At 41.3% G+C, this 17,789-nt stretch overlaps 1 protein-coding gene across 1 annotated transcript in view; it reads left to right on the top strand.

The window, feature by feature from the left end:
• Positions 1-1,631: 1,631 nt before the first annotated feature.
• mtus1.L (microtubule associated scaffold protein 1 L homeolog) overlaps positions 1,632-17,789 on the top strand; it is a gene marked incomplete at its 5' end in the record, with an annotated part of 87,377 nt that continues 71,219 nt past the window's right edge. Inside the window, 2 exon segments of the mRNA NM_001089273.1 lie at positions 1,632-3,891; positions 14,515-14,710. Of these exon segments, the coding sequence (NP_001082742.1) occupies positions 1,696-3,891; positions 14,515-14,710 (2,392 nt within the window).

Genomic DNA, 17,789 nt, shown 5'->3' with positions numbered 1-17,789 from the left:
CATGACAGTATCCCTTTAAATACAAATATTTTAAGCACCAAAAAAATGTTAAACTTGTGATAAACGGAAGACTGTTACAGGTTTAGTATATGCTATTAGCAAGGCTTCATAGTTTCTAGAAACAGTCTCCAACAAACATAATGGGTTTTAATTACATTTACAAATAAAACCCTAAAATAAAAAATTGGATTGACATTAGAAGGTTCCTTCGGATTATTTCTTTCAGTAACTGAAATTTTACTTTTCAGTTTACTTCCCCCTTTAACTGCATATTTAGAGATTTTTGGGATCATTTTTAATGACCAAAGTGACTCCAGAATGGCATTGCCCTCTGCATTAGTCTAGTTGTTTGTAACAACCAATCAGATAGTTGCTTTCATTTTTGCACTTAAAGTAATCAAAAAATTTGCCCACAACAGTCCCATTTAACATGCTAATGGGTTTCATAAAGACCGTTTTAGTCCTGCTTGTCCTTAAAACCCCATTATATTTGTTAAGCATAATCCAGAAGTACTGTATTTAGAAACACTTTTTGGAGAAGCAAAGGAAAGCCCTTTTAAACGGTATATAATTTATGTTCATCTTTTAACAGTTCTTTTTAAAAATAGTTCCCAAGCATCACAGAAGGGCTGACAGCAAAGACAGATAGCTACTGAAATGGTAGGTCATGTTTCACTACGGGGGTCCACACTCTAAAACCTATACCTACTAATATTTCTCTTACAGCAGACTGAAGGTACTGGATGAACTGCTTTGTTGCAATGTGTCCTAGATCCTTCTTGATCAGAGATGTCCGCTGTTGGAGGGTCCCAAGAGTTGATCTCTATTCTAGCTCTTCTAGGCCATTTATATGCTCTACATACATGAATGTCATTCCCTTTGTGATACATTGGATTCAAGCGTTTTGCTGCATGCAATCGCATTAATGGTCAAATGGCACTGATTTGAATGCTTAGCTCTCATTATTGTATGGTACACAGAATCATGCTGTCTAAATTAGTGCTAGTCCATGACTTTTGTGCTAATGGGTTTTCTGTCAAGCCTATCTCAAGGAGATTACATGATGGTCCATACCCATGGTGGGTTGGGGGCAATGTCAAAGCAAACATAAGGTACCTTCATCTTTTCTATTGCAGGTGCATTGGTTAGCTTTCATGCTATGGTCCACTGCTGTCATTCTTGTAGTGCTGTTGTCCGTCCTGCATCTCCTACACCAGGAGTGCCCATACTTTGCTAAAGCATTGTTACAATTCAGTTCCATGGAAAATATTACTTAAATATTTATGAGAATATATATTGCTATATTTAACAAATAACTATTTCTTATGTAACCTTAGCATCTGTTGACCGTGTCTTGAGATGTACTGTTCACAAGCTACAGGTCTACTGGTAGATCCTGATCTACCTTTTGGACACCCTTGTCCTACACACTGACTGCCAATTAAAACGCACCCCAGCATTACTAGACCTTTAGCTGCTCATATTTACATTTTTTTTTTTTTACTACTAAATGAAAGAAACGTGATGATGTTGGTTTAATTGCAATTTCTACATTTGTTTTATAGAGTGTAACAAGCAAGTGGATTTGCAGATGCCTGACTGGAGCTTTCCTGCACTGAACATTTGCCATTGAGCAACCTTATCTTGAGAGTAGAATGTCATGAAAAAAGTAATGAAAGCTGGAAAGGTACCAGGATGAGTGTGCAAACAGCAACTACAGAGAATCGTTTTCAGAGCACTTTGGATGATAACAATGGGAATAATTCTGAAAGTAAGAATATTGCCAGGTGCCCAAAATATGAATGGAATGCAAATGTTAATGACCAGGGTCCTGGGGTAATCGACCATTCCATTTTGGACCAGCAGAGTGACAATGAGATCAACAAACATTATTTATTGCAGAGCCCCAATGCCTTGGAGCTGGACAGCACTTTGGACTATATAGGTAATGCAGCAGGACATTGTGACACCTTTAATCTAAAAGCTGATAAGGGATGTAAAACTGTTAATTCCAGCCTTTTGCATGAAAACCCTGGGGAAGAAGATGAAACGGTTGATTATATTAACAATGAGCTCTGTAATAAAATGCAAGACACTTTATGTCCTCCCTCTATACCAATCCAAACTTCGGCATCTGATGAAATCCATAAAGGTCTTGGTGCTATCACAGATAGGGGCAGTGCATACAACAAGATTGCTGAGCAGTCTCTCTGTGTACAGGAATCCACAGACTATTTGTGCAAAATGGAGCCCAAATGGACTGTTCAGGCATTCTTTGGTGATGCTGATAAACTGTGTAGGAATGAGGCAAATAATCTGGTAGATATAAGCACAACTGATCACAAATATGACCACAATTCAAGCTTTGGCATTTTCACTTTGTCGTTGGACTTCAGTGATGAAAAGTGTATGAGAGAGGATAGTTTGGTTTTAAGTGGTTCTGAGAAGCCCCTTAGCGCTTCTATACTAGAAGGTTCAGCGTTACCCAATAGTTCAATTGATGTGTTTACAGGGTCTGTAAAAAAGACAGACAATATTGACGGTTTTTGTCAGGGTGCTGAACTTTCCTTAAGAGACCTGGATTATCTTGAAGTGCCTCATCAAAAAGATTCCACAGAGACGCCACAGAGTAAACTCTCTCTCACTTCTGAGCACAGCGTATTTACAAGTGAAACCAGTGAAGTGATGCTAGAAGTGGATGCTCGTAGGGTGATGGATAAAACTGTTGAATCACACCTTCCAAACCTTAGATTAAGTAGCAATGTTGGAAAAGAAGATTCTGCCCCTGGGGCATCTCTGGAGGAATTTGTTTCAGGTTCTGTCCCTGCGGTGGCCCCGGAAGAACTTGCCTCAAATCTAATTAAAGATAAAAACACTATTAAAAACAAAGAAAGTCATGGTGAAGCACATTCCTTAGAGTCCCCTGCTAGACCTGATTCCTCCAGTTCAGAGTTAAAGGATTTGTTGAGTAACTTATCAGGGCAAAACTGTGAAGATACATTTATAATTTCTAGCCCAAATTCAGGAATTGGGTCTAAAGCCTTCACTTCCACTCCATTGCCTGAATCCAAAAATATGACCTTCTCTGTCCCAGTGCTGGAGAGCATCACAGAAAACAACGAGCTCCAGCAGAATCTTGACGCTATTAAGTACGACCTAGAAGGATTGAGACATAGCTCTGACAGCAATATAGTAACAAAACCAACAAATAAGAAACCTGCAGTAGGTTCTGTAGTTGGCAAAGCCAAGAAAAATGAAGTTATAAGCTTTCCTAAACCCAGTTTTAAAAATGTCAAAGCAAAAGTGTTAACTAGACCATCCTTACAGGCAAAGGACAGTAATCCATATGCCTCTAAAACATCTCCTAGATCACCTCCATCATTATCTAATGCATCTTCACCTGCCCAGTCTCCACGACCATTGTCCTCTGCTGTCAAAACTGTTCAAAAAAGATCTGTGATAAACCAAGACATGAAAACAGAAGCAGCTATTGCTAAATCTCAGAAGCAACCAATTACTAAGCAGCTCTTCCCAACCCATTCTGCACATGTCCCAACCCATTCAAAACATGCTTTAGGTAAGGTTCCCAGAGCTGCTGCTTTAAAGCACACTCAAAATGAGACTGAGAGAGCGAGTTCTTCAAATTCAACACGCTCCTCTGGCTCTGCTGCCGCTGCCTTAACTTGCACGGCAGGCTCCAGAGTGACAGAAAACAAGAGCGAAAAGGCAAGGACTTCTGCAAAGCCCAGTGCACCGAATGTGAGGCTTATGGGACCAAACAAAATTGAGCAGAAAGGAATTATTCAACCTCATTTTGACAAAGCACAATCACTTAAGGAAGCAAAGGAAGGCACTGTATCTGCAGATATGGATATCTTGGCCAACATAGTGGTAAGTGTTTTGGTATCTTGAGTTTCAGACTCTTGTTTATTATACTAGTTCAAGTGTAAACGGGGTAGGTTTGTTTAACTCAGCATGCACGATTACACGTGTGTGTGTGTGTGTGTGTGTTGGTCTTCTTGTGTATATTGCCCGGGAAGTAATGGGAAGGTTTGTTGCTTAGGTGTAAATCCCCAGGTGCAATATTTTCTCAGTTCTGATGTTTGTATATAATGCTCTTGTAAATACAGCATATATTATCTGGAATGCTTTGGGACCTAAAGGTCTAATGTAATTTGGAGAAACTTTCCCTACATGCTGCTATTTATTATTATTATTATTATTATTAGAAAAAGGAAATTGGTAAATTGTCCTAATACATGACTGAAAAAGGCACTTCTGTATTGTGGAAGTTTTTGGATACTGGTTTTCTGGATGATAGATCCCATAACTATTCAGCTTTGAAACTTTCCTGGATTTAGTATAAAAGTAATGTACTAATGCATTCATACTGCACCATATCCACTTAGTGCATTTGTTGTAAGGCTTATGCAAAACCAAAAGGCATATTATATTAATAGCCAAGGGTTCTGCAGCAGATAACAGCTGCTGGACTGAATCTCCAGGTATCCTTTAACAATTGTTTGGATGATCTTGGAAGTTGTAGTTCTCCACCACCACCTGCCTGGGCTTGCCAACTGTTTTACTAAGAGAACTTCCAAGCTGCAGTTTATTATTCTGTGTGGGATGTTTTACTATGTACCAGTAATAGAAAGTGTCAACTCTGAGAACCACTTCTAGTGAGAGTTTTTCTTTTCATTAATGAAAGCAACAAAAAAACAGGAAAAGTCGCCCAAACTAGAACTGCCATATTATCTGTCACATGCTAATATGGATTAGCTATGGAATGTGATAAAAGGCCATGGCCTAGGTACAATATGGAACTTTAATCTTGAAAGTGCAAAAGAGTGCACATTTTACATACCAGGGAATGTAGAGAGGTGTACTGCACATAGATAAAGTCGTGGGTTTACAATACGTACCCTAAGGGTATTTGCATAAAGTTTATGGAAGGGCCGGTTTTGCAGCCTTATATGTGACCTTTTAACATTAGTTTGCAATGCATAGAATGTAAATTGTAACTTGTTTTGGGTGCATGTACAGCTCCATGTTTAGCTGGATGGGAGGTAAATAAGAAGTTAAATGGCAGGTCATTCCTGGGGCTATTTAGCAAACTAAAAGTCACAGGTTTTATGCATTATTGCAGCTATTAGGTCTTAATGCTGTGTATTTAACAAAGGGAAGGGTTATTGCAATGACTAAATTGTTTTAATTCTAAAGTCAAGTTTGTGATTTTTGTTTTCATCTTTGAAAAATGCAGTTGTCAGTCAGGGTTTAGCTAGCAAGACAGCGTGTCACTGCAGCAAAACAGTTCTTTTGTTTTAATGCATGAGAAGCAAACGCATGTGATGAAAATGAGGTGTAGTACAGGGTTATGGGAGCCACAGGTCTGTGTGTAGAAACTGAAATTACAAACCAGATCGTTTAGATGCCCACCCTTGAACAGGCCCTGGCATATCTGGTGCAGAGAGATCCCAATTGCTCCACTACAGGCCCAATAAATAGTCTATGGAACTTCATCCGTACATCTGGCATTTGGCAGAATCCTCAGATTGGTGGTCTGTGCCTGTAGTGTAACCTATTTTGACTAGTAGCGTTAAAGAAAAGCATTGTGGCACTTTTGAATTTCTCATCTTTAATGTCTATTCTTAGGGCGGCATGTTGATGTATGTTAAATGGGAACTGTCAGGGAATGGGTGTAACTTATATGAGCAGATAATGAGGCTATGAGGGAAGCTTCCATTAGGCAACGTGTGAGCACTACTAAATAGCGATTTCAGTTCATACACACTGCTTGTTCTTCACTGTACACACAATATTGAGGAGATGTTTGTTTTCCAATGAAAGCTATCTTTTGGCATATAAGTATTAAACAGAGGAACAAAATATGATTAACAAAAGGTTTATTGTGCTTCTTTATATACTAATCTTGCTTATTACATTTCCACTGTGTATGGGATGCCCAAGGTCTCCTTGGCAGAGTTGTATAGGTTACACTGCTCCATAAATATCCATGCAGGGTCTGTGCCAATTTGCTTTTCCTCTTACCTGGATATTTTCCTGTAAGAGATACATCTTATCCAATGTGGGGCTCTTCCATCATCCCTACAGACTTCTAAATGGTCTGGCAATCTATCATGCCATTGGGTAGGGTTGGGTTTGCCCGGCCAGATCAAGACATGAAGGGGAAACCTCAGATGTATGGAAGGAATACTGTAACTTGCATGAGACTGTGTATTGGCAGCAAAGAGGTTGCTGGTATTCAATGGGTTTGTCAACTGATGGACATTTACTGGTGGACCTTTTATTGCCGATATCAAACCGCATTTGCTAGGGCCAATGTAAAAAAAAAATCTAAGCCCTAAATAAAATTCACTTGAGAGTGCAAGCTTCGTGAGTGAACTGGACTTTTGCTTAATAATCAATTTAATAGTCACCACTTGTTCTTCCTGATGTATACCGAGCCTCTTGACATTGTTTCATATTGTACTTTTGTTTGCTAGAAAGCTCTCTCAATTTCTTGGAAATGGGAGAGACCGATAGTTTCACCCCAATAATGCCTGCCAGTGCCAAGTACATCTGGTTTGTTTTCAAGCCTTTTTAAAATAACTTTTGCAATTTGTGTAGAACCACTTGGTAACTGTATAGAGTGTGATTGGTACATGTAATATATTTGTGGACAGCCAAAAACTGCCCAATTTGTGCACAAATTAACACTTTACTACAGTTTCTAAATCTGCAGTTCACCTTCTGGATGCAAGAGCTTGTTTTGGATTTACTTAACATTACGTTTTAATTATTCATGCCTATTCCAGAAAGATATGCCACTGCATCAAAAGGGATCATGGGGACTAAGTTTTGGGTCTCGACCATTGATAAAATATATGCCAGTTAAATGTAGTTTGCCATTTATTTACCATTAGCCACTGCTGCATTTTGTTGGTATTCTTTGACCCCTCACAGCCTAGCCACATCACTTTAAAATGTTCCGCTCTGTGTATCAGTACAGCAGTCTGCTTGTGGGTAACCTTGTTTTACTGATTTAAAAATCACCCGAAGATGCTCATTATGGGAGATTGCAGGAAAATTGTATCTTAGAAAAGAATTAGGCCATTCTTGATGAAAAATGTGACTGAAGATTTTCATTCATCCAGGTCATGGTATATCTAATATAAGTAATTCTAAAACAACTGGACTTGCTGAGTAATCATTGAAGACGTTTCACTACTCATCCAGTTGAACTGAAGAAGCTGCTCGGATGTGTAGTGAAACTTCTTCAGTGATTACTCGGCAAGTCCAGTTGTTTTAGAATTACTTACCGTATATACTCGCGTATAAGCCGAGTTTTTCAGCACCCAAAAAGTGCTGAAAAAATTGACCTCGGCTTATACGCGGGTACCTCTTCTAGATGAAATACGGTAGGAAGGCTGCCTCACCGGTAAATTTCAGGAGGCGCCACCCCCGAGTCCTCAGCCCGAGTCCCTGGAAGCCCCACAGCTCGAGCAGCAGCCGGACGCCCCCCTCGCGTTTCCCCGCAATTTACACCCGATGCCCGGCCGCCTCTGCCTTGTGCTCCCGGCCGCCTCACCTCTCTCTGCTCCGAGCCATATCTGCGCAGCTCTCTCCACTTCCGCCGGGAGCGTCTGTGTCTCTCCGCGGCTCTTCCCTCGTCTCCAGCTGCTGCCGCCGGGTCTCACCTTCCGGCCAATGGGGGAGGAGGAGCCGGAGAGTCGGGGAGAGCGACCTCAGCAGCCCCTGGCAGTCTGTGTCCGACACAAACAACTACCGGTATTAGAAACTTTCTCAGCTCTGCATTAACATACCGGTATGTTATCAGCCTTGTCATTATTGTGTGGGGAGTGTGTGTACGGTATATAGTGTATGATGGTGTGGGTAGAGAGTTTGTGTGTGTATATAGTATATGTGTGGGGAGTTTGTGTGTATAGTATGTGTGTGTGATTATTTTGTGGGAAGAGTGTGTGTGTAAAGTATACGTGTGTCTATGTGTGTATAATTGCTAGTGGAAAGTATATTTTGTCTCAGCTGAAAAATATCTGTAATATAAATCCACTGGGGGGGGGGACAAATTTTCAGTGATTTCGTTTGCGCTGTAGTGATTGTAGCATAAAGGGTCTTAGTTGTGTCTAGGCTTATACGCGAGTCTACGTTTTCCCAGTTTTTGTTGGTAAAATGAGGTACCTCGGCTTATACACGGGTCGGCTTATACACGAGTATATACGGTATATTGGATATTGATGAGAAATGGTTTGCTGCCATTTATTTAGAATGATGGATTCTATGGTACACTCTGACAATTGTAGTGTGGAAGAATTTACCATTCTGTATTTTTTCTTTCTGGGTTCAGCCATTTTGACCATCCCCTAGTCATCTTGTGATCTGCTGTTCACACCACTACCTGCTTGATAGGGTAGGTGGGTGTTGGAGCATCCTCATTGGATATTTGCTGCACAAAACACGGCAATTGTAAAGTTGAATATGATTTGTGTGTCTCTTGGAAAAATAATTCAATTGGGATTAATCCTCTCATTGTTTCTGGGTGTGTGTAGGTCTGCATGGAGACTTGGCAGCATCCAGGCCATTTGTTTACTTGGTTGGTGCAATAATATGTATGTCTAAAGCAATGATATTTAATATCATACCTATGTGCTTAGGTATTTAGCTATCTCTCCATGTTATTGATTGTGCAAACTCTCCAAGACCATGATTGGTTTATAACAAAGAAAAAAAAAATGTGGTATGATGGGTATCTTGCTTATGCAGGCTCTCTGTCACTTTCCCTACCTTATCTGCTGGCTATAAGTAGCCCCAAATCTCTGTGGTGCTGTGGGTTGACTTTATGCTTACGCTACTTCTTTATCCATTAGTTGTCCATTATGTGCTGGAATTTGATAAATGTCCTGTGTTGGGGGGATCTATCTTTGCAGAGCAGATCTACTCCTATTGATTTTTCAATGGGAAATTGCTGCTGCAATAGAGCCATGTAGTGATGAGAGAACATCTGGTAATTAAAGTATCCTGCTCTTTGTCATGGTCTTGCATTGCTACCAGCTAATATAAATAGCGGAGTCCCATCTTTGCATTATTTCCATTATATAAAAAATGCTAAATGCAAGTCTTCATGAACTAAATTTGCCTTTCAAACTTATCCATAGGGAGGCTGCCTATGAAGGTGTTAGTGTTGAGTCTCCAAGGATGGTTATGGAAATGTACATTTATAGTACAGGTATGGAACCCGTTATTTAGAATGCTTGGGTCCTGGGGTTTTCTGGATAACTGATCTTTCTGTAACTTGGATCTTCATACCTTTAAAACTACTAGAAAATCAATTAAACATTAAATAAACCCAATACGTTGGTTTACTTCCAATTAGGATTAATTATATTATTTATTTTGATCAAGTAGAAGGTACTTTATTATAATTACAGAGAAAAAAGAAACCATTTTGAAAAAATTTACATTCTTTGGATAAAATGGAGTCTATGGGAGACTTGCCTTTTTGTAATTCGTAGCTTTCTGGATAGTGTATTTCTGCATAACAGATCCCATACCTGTATCAACTTGCTACTGTTGCATAGTTGTCATTTAAAGGGATACTGTCATGGGAAAAAAAAAATTTTTCAAAATGAATCAGTTAATAGTGCTGCTCCAGCAGAATTCTGCACTGAAATCCATTTCTCAAAAGAGAAAACAGATTTTTTTTATATTCCATTTTGAAATCTGACATGGGGCTAGACATATTGTCAATTTCCCAGCTGCCCCAAGTCATGTGACTTGTGCTCTGATAAACTTCAATCACTCTTTACTGCTGTACTGCAAGTTGGAGTGATATCACCCCCCTCCCTTTTCCCCCCAGCAGCCAAACAAAAGAACAATGGGAAGGTAACCAGATTACAGCTCCCTAACACAAGATAACAGCTGCCTGGTAGATCTAAGAACAACACTCAATAGTAAAAACCCATGTCCCACTGAGACACATTCAGTTACATTGAGAAGGAAAAACAGCAGCCTGCCAGAAAGCATTTCTCTCCTAAAGTGCAGGCACAAGTCACATGACTTGGGGCAGCTGGGAAACTGACAATATGTCTAGCCCCATGTCAGATTTCAAAATTGAATATAAAAAAATCTGTTTGCTCTTTTGAGAAATGGATTTCAGTGCAGAATTCTGCTGGAGCAGCACTATTAACTGATTCGTTTTGAAAAACATTTTTTTCCCATGACAGGATCCCTTTAGTAGATTGTGTTTATTATGGTTTGTTTATTTTTGGCGAAGCGAAACTAGTCAAGTTCGTCCAAGCCTAGTGTACATGTAATGCTTGCAGTTTATTTGGAAACACTGCATCATGTAAACCCTGGCTACACATTTACGTTCTCTATGTTTATGAATAAAAAGCGAATGCTTGTTATTTATGGAAAACTAGCACCTATACATTGCACATTTTGTCTTTCATCTCCTTTGGTAGGGACATTGGTCACGAGTCTTGAAAGTTTTGCTGGTAACGTACTTGCACTGTGTGGCAACAGTTCTTCTGGTGTGATGTTAACCCTGTTGTCCAAAACTGATCTGCACAGGGAAATGACAGGTGGAAATCAGAAATGGCAACAGGATATTTTAGTTGCTTTGACCACTGGTGGACAAAATGCCCTGTGTGTTAAAGGGGTTGTTCACCTTTAAATTAACTTTTAGTATGATGTAGATTGTAGAGTGATTTTCTGAGACCATGTGCTGTTGGTTTTCATTTTTTATTTGTTGTTTTTGATTTATTTAGCTTTTTATTCAGCAGTTCTCCAGTTTGTAATTTCAGCAATCTGGTTGCTATGGTCTCCTATAAATAGGAGAGGCCCGAATAGAAAGAGGAGTAATAAAAAGTAACAATACATTTGTAGCCTAACACAGCATTTGTTTTTTAGATGGGGTCAGTGACCCATTTGAAAGCTGGAAAGAGTCAGAAGAAGGCAAATAATTCCAAAACAATAAAAAATCAATAATAAAGACAAGTTGCTTAGAATTGGCCATTCTATAACATACTATATGTTAACTTAAAGGTGAACCACCCCTAAGTCCTAATGGCTAATATTGCTTGTATGGTGGGTTATTAAAATCCTTTGATGCCCCGCTTCTAAGTGGCAACGATCCTAGATAAGCAGTCTAGGACTATAAACATTTCTACATGTGTAAGCTTCAGATTAGGCAAGTTAGTAAATCTTAGTTTCTCATTACTCACTTTCCGTACCCTTCAATTATGTAATAAGAGACATGTCTGCACTGTTATCAACATTTTACTCTGACCTAAATTGCCTTTAAAACTCATACACATCCCTGCAGTACAATTACAGTTGGACAGGGATCAATATGTGAATGTGGGAACAACACGTCCTTTCATGAAAAATATATGTATGCGTTATTTCTCTAAAGCCAATTATTCCTAATTTAGGCCTGTTGAAGCAAAAATTTACTTGGAATAGGTTGGATCGTTTCAGCAGTTCATGGAATGGCAGTCATCCCGGAGGACAGCTGATGATCAAAAATGATCCATAAGCAAGAAGCTTCTTTATTTCCAGTTCCCCCACCGCTCCCTCTTGCTGTGAGTTCAGGTGAAACACGGGGGGCTTTGCTTGCAGTTCGGGTGAGCCCTGGACACCCAGTCCAACGCTGTTCCAGGATATTAGAATTTTGTAATCTTTAAATGAAACCACAGTGTGGATTTTGGAGACTCCACAATACACCGAATGTTGCCAATGTGTGGTCCTTTGAAATAGGCCCAGAATTGCATTTGAGGCTAAAAGGAACATATTGTATTAAAAAATAAAGAATTGGTTTATACTCTTTTAAATATAGAAGGCACGTTCTTAAAAAAAAACACATTAATTTCGGGCTGATTCATTAAAAATAAATTAATTTCGGGCTGCTTTATTGCTGCCTCCTTTCCCAGGCTGTGCAGGGGAACCATCGGTACTCGGCACACTGCACACTAGGATAGGAACCAATCCTGCAGCTAGGCTGACCTGATAGGGAACTGAAGCCTGTCTTCAATCACAGACAGGGGCCATAGTAAATCTATGGGGAGCTCCAATAATGAGGCCATTTTTACAGTAAGGATAATTTTTAGCCCAGAGTGAAACCTGCTCTCTAAATTCATTATTGCCTTCAATATTATTTTTTTTCATTTATGCTATATTTCCCAATTAAACAAATGTTGGCGTTTGATCCCTGTTCAGTGTCTTTCCTTTACATTACATTCCTTGTTAGAGCCAAGCTTGATTTTTATGAGGTCACGTTATGATAGACCTACCAGCAAACTTTTGTTTTGAACGTTTATGCTTAGCTTTATTTTAATTTTTCCTTAATTTTCTTTTCTATAGTCCGTTTATAAATGCAATCATTTCTTGTAAAACCAAAAAAAGTGCCATGCTGGTTCAGTTTCTGATGGTCAGTAGTGTGAAAGTGATGAGTATTTTAGAAAGGATAATGGAGTAGACATTCCATGCTAACTTCCAGTGGTGTAAGTTTCAGAAGTTCGCCTGCTTAGGGAAGGGGCACACTGGCAGATTTGGGGAGATTTAGTCACCTGGTGACTAATCGCCTCTTCTTCGGGGCGACAAACTGCCTTCCCGGCTATAATAAGAAAACGCCAGCGCTATGGCACCTGCGGTGCTTTGATTTCCAAAGTTGCTTCACAAGGAAACTTCGGAAATGGAAGTGCCGCGAGTGCATTGCTGCAGGCGACTTTTCATTTTAGCAGGCGGAAATTCAGTTCATGGGAGATTGTTGCCCCGAAGAAGAGGCGATTAGTCGCCAGGCGACTAAATCTTCCCGAATCCGTCCGTGTGCCCCTGCCCTTATAGTTAGGGCCCCAATGTAAGTCTGCACGGGGCTCCACGGCAGCTGCTGTTCAGCTTCCTCTATACTAGTTACACCCCTGAAAACGGCTTGTTTTTGTTCAGAGGTCTGTTCTAATCTGGTGTCTCTGTTAATGGTTTAAAGAATCAATTAGTCCATGGATGTCCAGGTTCTCTCTACAAATGCGTCCACTCTTTTGTCAATTGTTCTCTGGCACTGCAATCTGTTAACTTCATCAGCAGCAAGTGTTCCACTGTTTCTGGCTGGAAAAGGGAGCCAGGAAAGGCCAGCCCCAAAACATCTGCGATTGCTATTTTGGTACAGTTTTTAGGTAAAATGTTAATTTATCGGTTTGGTTCAGTGTTTTCCAGTTGCACCTCTGGGATGAAGCCATGATTCTTCCAGATAGTATGGATTAAGGCTGCACTTGTTCCTAAGCAGCCATGCAGTGCACTTGTAAGCCGGCAACTGTTTAGCTGGTCACCATATGTATTTTAGCGATTTGGGGTTAAAGGGGGGTTCTTTGTTAAAGGAATTGTTCAAACACAATTATAAAGGATTATGCAACAGTGTAAAAATAAAAACTAAGTAAATAAAAAATGTTTCTAATATAGTTAGTTAGTTTCTAATATAGTTAGTTATTTAGTTTTTTTTTTTTTAAATGTAATGTATAAAGGCTGGAGTGACTGGATGTCTAACATCATAGCCAGAACACTACTTCCTGCTTTGCAGCTCTCTTGGGTTCCACTGATTGGTTACCAGGCAGTAACCAATCAGTGACTTGAGGGGGGCACATGGGTCATAACTGTTGCTTTTAAATCTGACCTGCATGCTAAGGATGAATTGTAAACTTACTGAACAGTTATATCCTATGTGACCCCCCCTTAAAGTTGGGGTCCTTTATCAACACTTGTCAAATTTGCCCATGGGCAGTAACCCATGGCAACCAATCAAATTGCTGCATTCGTTGTTCTACTTGCAGCTGGCTTCAAAAAGCTATCACAAATTGGTTGCTATAGGTAACTGCCCATGGGCAAATTTGACCAGTGTTGATAAATGAGCCCCACTGACTAAAGGTGGCCATACACGGGCCGATAAAAGCTGCCGACAGACCGAGTCGGCAGCTTATTGGCCCGTGTATGGGGGCCCCTGACGGGCTTCCCCGATCGAGATCTGGCCGAAAGTCGGCCAGATCTCGATCGGATGGGGTTAAAAATCCCGTCGGATCGCGGCCGCATCTGTTCGTTGATGCGGTCCCGCGATCCGACCGCCCGTTTGGCGAACGCTAGGATCCGATCGTTGGGCCCTAGGGCCCACGATCGGATCAGCCCGATATTGCCCACCTCAAAGTGGGCATATCGGAGGGAGATCCGCTCGTTTGGCGACATCGCCAAACGAGCGGATCTATCCGTGTATGGCCACCTTAACTCAGAGTTAGAGAGCTGCAAAGCAGGAAGTAGTGTTCTGGCTATTATATCAGACATCCAGTCACTCCAGCCTTTATACATTACATTTTTGGCTAACTATATTAGAAAGTTTTTTTAGTTTTGCACAGCTATTTACCTAGTTTTTTTATTTTTACATTTAAACTGTTACTTTAAGCTTTGACTTGATAATAACTGTCACCCCAACCCCTTTCTTTTTTCATTTTTCAGCCTTTGCCTACTAAGTTGGCAATTCCAAGCAGCAGAAATCTACACAAGGAGTTAATACTTGGTATCAAGAATGTAGCCTCTCAGCCTGCCAAGGGACGAGTACAGACAACTGTACAGAGGCGAGGAAGCCTGGGCAAAAACATCCTGACCATCCGAGTGTCCTCTCCTCCCCGGGAGAAGCCGCAAGTAACTGTTGGTAAGGCATCTGTTTTACCGTATTCTACCCAGTCTCTGCATTTGTCTTGTGGTTCCGAATTTCCATCAGCGGTCCAATGATGAGGGGGCATTTAGAATTATCATTTGTAGTACAGGTATGCGATCAGTTATCCGGAAACCCTTGATCTAGAAAGCTCTGAATTACGAAAAGTCCATCTCCCATAGACTCCATTTTATCCAGATAATATTAATTTTAAAAAATGATTTCCTTTTTTGCTTCTTTGCCCCAGTGATGTGACTTTTTTCCCTCTGGGTTAGTGATTGACTGCCCAATCAATAACAAAGAATTGTTTACACATTGGCCCTTTTTGTGTGTGTGGTGGGTGTGTCGCACAGTGATCAATTATGCAGCAGCGAAGTGTAATCTTTCATATTGTGACAGCTACAGTATATGCTGATTTAGTGCTTCATAATTCCTTCCTGTTTATTTGAAACATGCTGTTCAAGGTTATTAGCCTATACATCTTGTACGTTGATGTGCTAGTGTCTAATGGGTGAGAAATACTCTTGAAATAGATTTTAAATTCATCTCTGTACACATGCTTCTATTTTCCTTTTATATATTAGTTCTGTAGCAGTTTGGTAAACTCTAGTACAAAGAGATGTTAATGTTTCCAGTCTCCTTCCCATAACAAACTGGGACATTGGCCCCCTTGGGGTGCCCTTAGCAGTGAAAGACAGATATTGGGGCCAGTAAGGGAGGACACAACACACCACTGTCCTGACACAAGACACCTCTGCTCAATTCATAGGTAGAGAGCGATATCTGGGATATTGGGGCAGTGTCAGGGATACCCAGTGACATACCTTTATAACACGTCATTATGCAGTTATTAAAGCAGTATGTTTTTACTATATGCATTCTACAGTGATTATTAAATCCAAATATGCAGACAACTGCTAAACTGTTTAAGAGCTACCATTAGAAACCTAGGGACTCACTGGGGCTAAGAGCTACCATTAGAAATCTTGGGGCTCAGAGCTACCATTAGAAACCTTGGGGCTCAGAGCTACCATTAGAAATCTTGGGGCTCAGAGCTACCATTAGAAATCTTGGGGCTCAGAGCTACCATTAGAAATCTTGGGGCTCAGAGCTACCATTATAAATCTTGGGGCTCAGAGCTACCATTAGAAATCTTGGGGCTCAGAGCTACCATTACAAATCTTGGGGCTCAGAGCTACCATTAGAAACCTTGGAGCTTAGAGCTAACATTAGACACCAAGGGGCTCGGAGCTACCATTAGAAACCTTGGGGCTCAGAGCTACCATTAGAAACCTTGGGGCTCAGAGCTACTATTAGAAATCTTGGGGCTCAGAGCTACCATTAGACACCAAGGGGCTCGGAGCTGCCATTAGAAACTTTGGAGCTCAGAGCTACCATTAGAAACTTTGGGGCTCAGAGCTACCATTAGAAACTTTGGGGCTCAGAGCTACCATTAGAAACTTTGGGGCTCAGAGCTACCATTAGAAACTTTGGGGCTCAGAGCTACCATTAGAAACTTTGGGGCTCAGAGCTACCATTAGAAACCTTGGGGCTCAGAGCTACTATTAGAAATCTTGGGGCTCAGAGCTACCATTAGACACCAAGGGGCTCGGAGCTGCCATTAGAAACTTTGGAGCTCAGAGCTACCATTAGAAACTTTGGGGCTCAGAGCTACCATTAGAAACTTTGGGGCTCAGAGCTACCATTAGAAACTTTGGGGCTCAGAGCTACCATTAGAAACTTTGGGGCTCAGAGCTACCATTAGAAACCTTTGGGGCTCAGAGCTACCATTAGAAACCTTGGGGCTCAGAGCTACCATTAGAAACCTTGGGGCTCAGAGCTACCATTAGAAACCTTGGGGCTCAGAGCTACCATTAGAAACCTTGGGGCGCAGAGCTACCATTAGAAACCTTGGGGCGCAGAGCTACCATTAGACACCAAGGGGCTCGGAGCTGCCATTAGAAACTTTGGAGCTCAGAGCTACCATTAGAAACTTTGGGGCTCAGAGCTACCATTAGAAACTTTGGGGCTCAGAGCTACCATTAGAAACTTTGGGGCTCAGAGCTACCATTAGAAACTTTGGGGCTCAGAGCTACCATTAGAAACTTTGGGGCTCAGAGCTACCATTAGAAACTTTGGGGCTCAGAGCTACCATTAGAAACCTTGGGGCTCAGAGCTACCATTAGAAACCTTGGGGCTCAGAGCTACCATTAGAAACCTTGGGGCTCAGAGCTACCATTAGAAACCTTGGGGCTCAGAGCTACCATTAGAAACCTTGGGGCTCAGAGCTACCATTAGAAACCTTGGGGCTCAGAGCTACCATTAGAAACCTTGGGGCTCAGAGCTACCATTAGAAACTTTGGGGCTCAGAGCTACCATTAGAAACTTTGGGGCTCAGAGCTACCATTAGAAACTTTGGGGCTCAGAGCTACCATTAGAAACTTTGGGGCTCAGAGCTACCATTAGAAACCTAGGGGCTCAGAGCTACCATTAGAAACCTTGGGGCTCAGAGCTACCATTAGAAACCTTGGGGCTCAGAGCTACCATTAGAAACCTTGGGGCTCAGAGCTACCATTAGAAACCTTGGGGCGCAGAGCTACCATTAGAAACCTTGGGGCTCAGAGCTGCCATTAGAAACCTTGGGGCGCAGAGCTACCATTAGACACCAAGGGGCTCGGAGCTGCCATTAGAAACTTTGGAGCTCAGAGCTACCATTAGAAACTTTGGGGCTCAGAGCTACCATTAGAAACTTTGGGGCTCAGAGCTACCATTAGAAACTTTGGGGCTCAGAGCTACCATTAGAAACTTTGGGGCTCAGAGCTACCATTAGAAACTTTGGGGCTCAGAGCTACCATTAGAAACCTTGGGGCTCAGAGCTACCATTAGAAACCTTGGGGCTCAGAGCTACCATTAGAAACCTTGGGGCTCAGAGCTACCATTAGAAACCTTGGGGCTCAGAGCTACCATTAGAAACCTTGGGGCGCAGAGCTACCATTAGAAACCTTGGGGCGCAGAGCTACCATTAGAAACCTTGGGGCGCAGAGCTACCATTAGACACCAAGGGGCTCGGAGCTGC

The sequence above is a fragment of the Xenopus laevis genome, chromosome 1L (assembly GCF_017654675.1).
Source record: "Xenopus laevis strain J_2021 chromosome 1L, Xenopus_laevis_v10.1, whole genome shotgun sequence".
NCBI lineage: Eukaryota > Metazoa > Chordata > Amphibia > Anura > Pipidae > Xenopus > Xenopus laevis.
The sequence above is the reverse complement of the archived record's forward strand: the minus strand, read 5'-3'. Positions and strand labels throughout refer to the sequence as shown.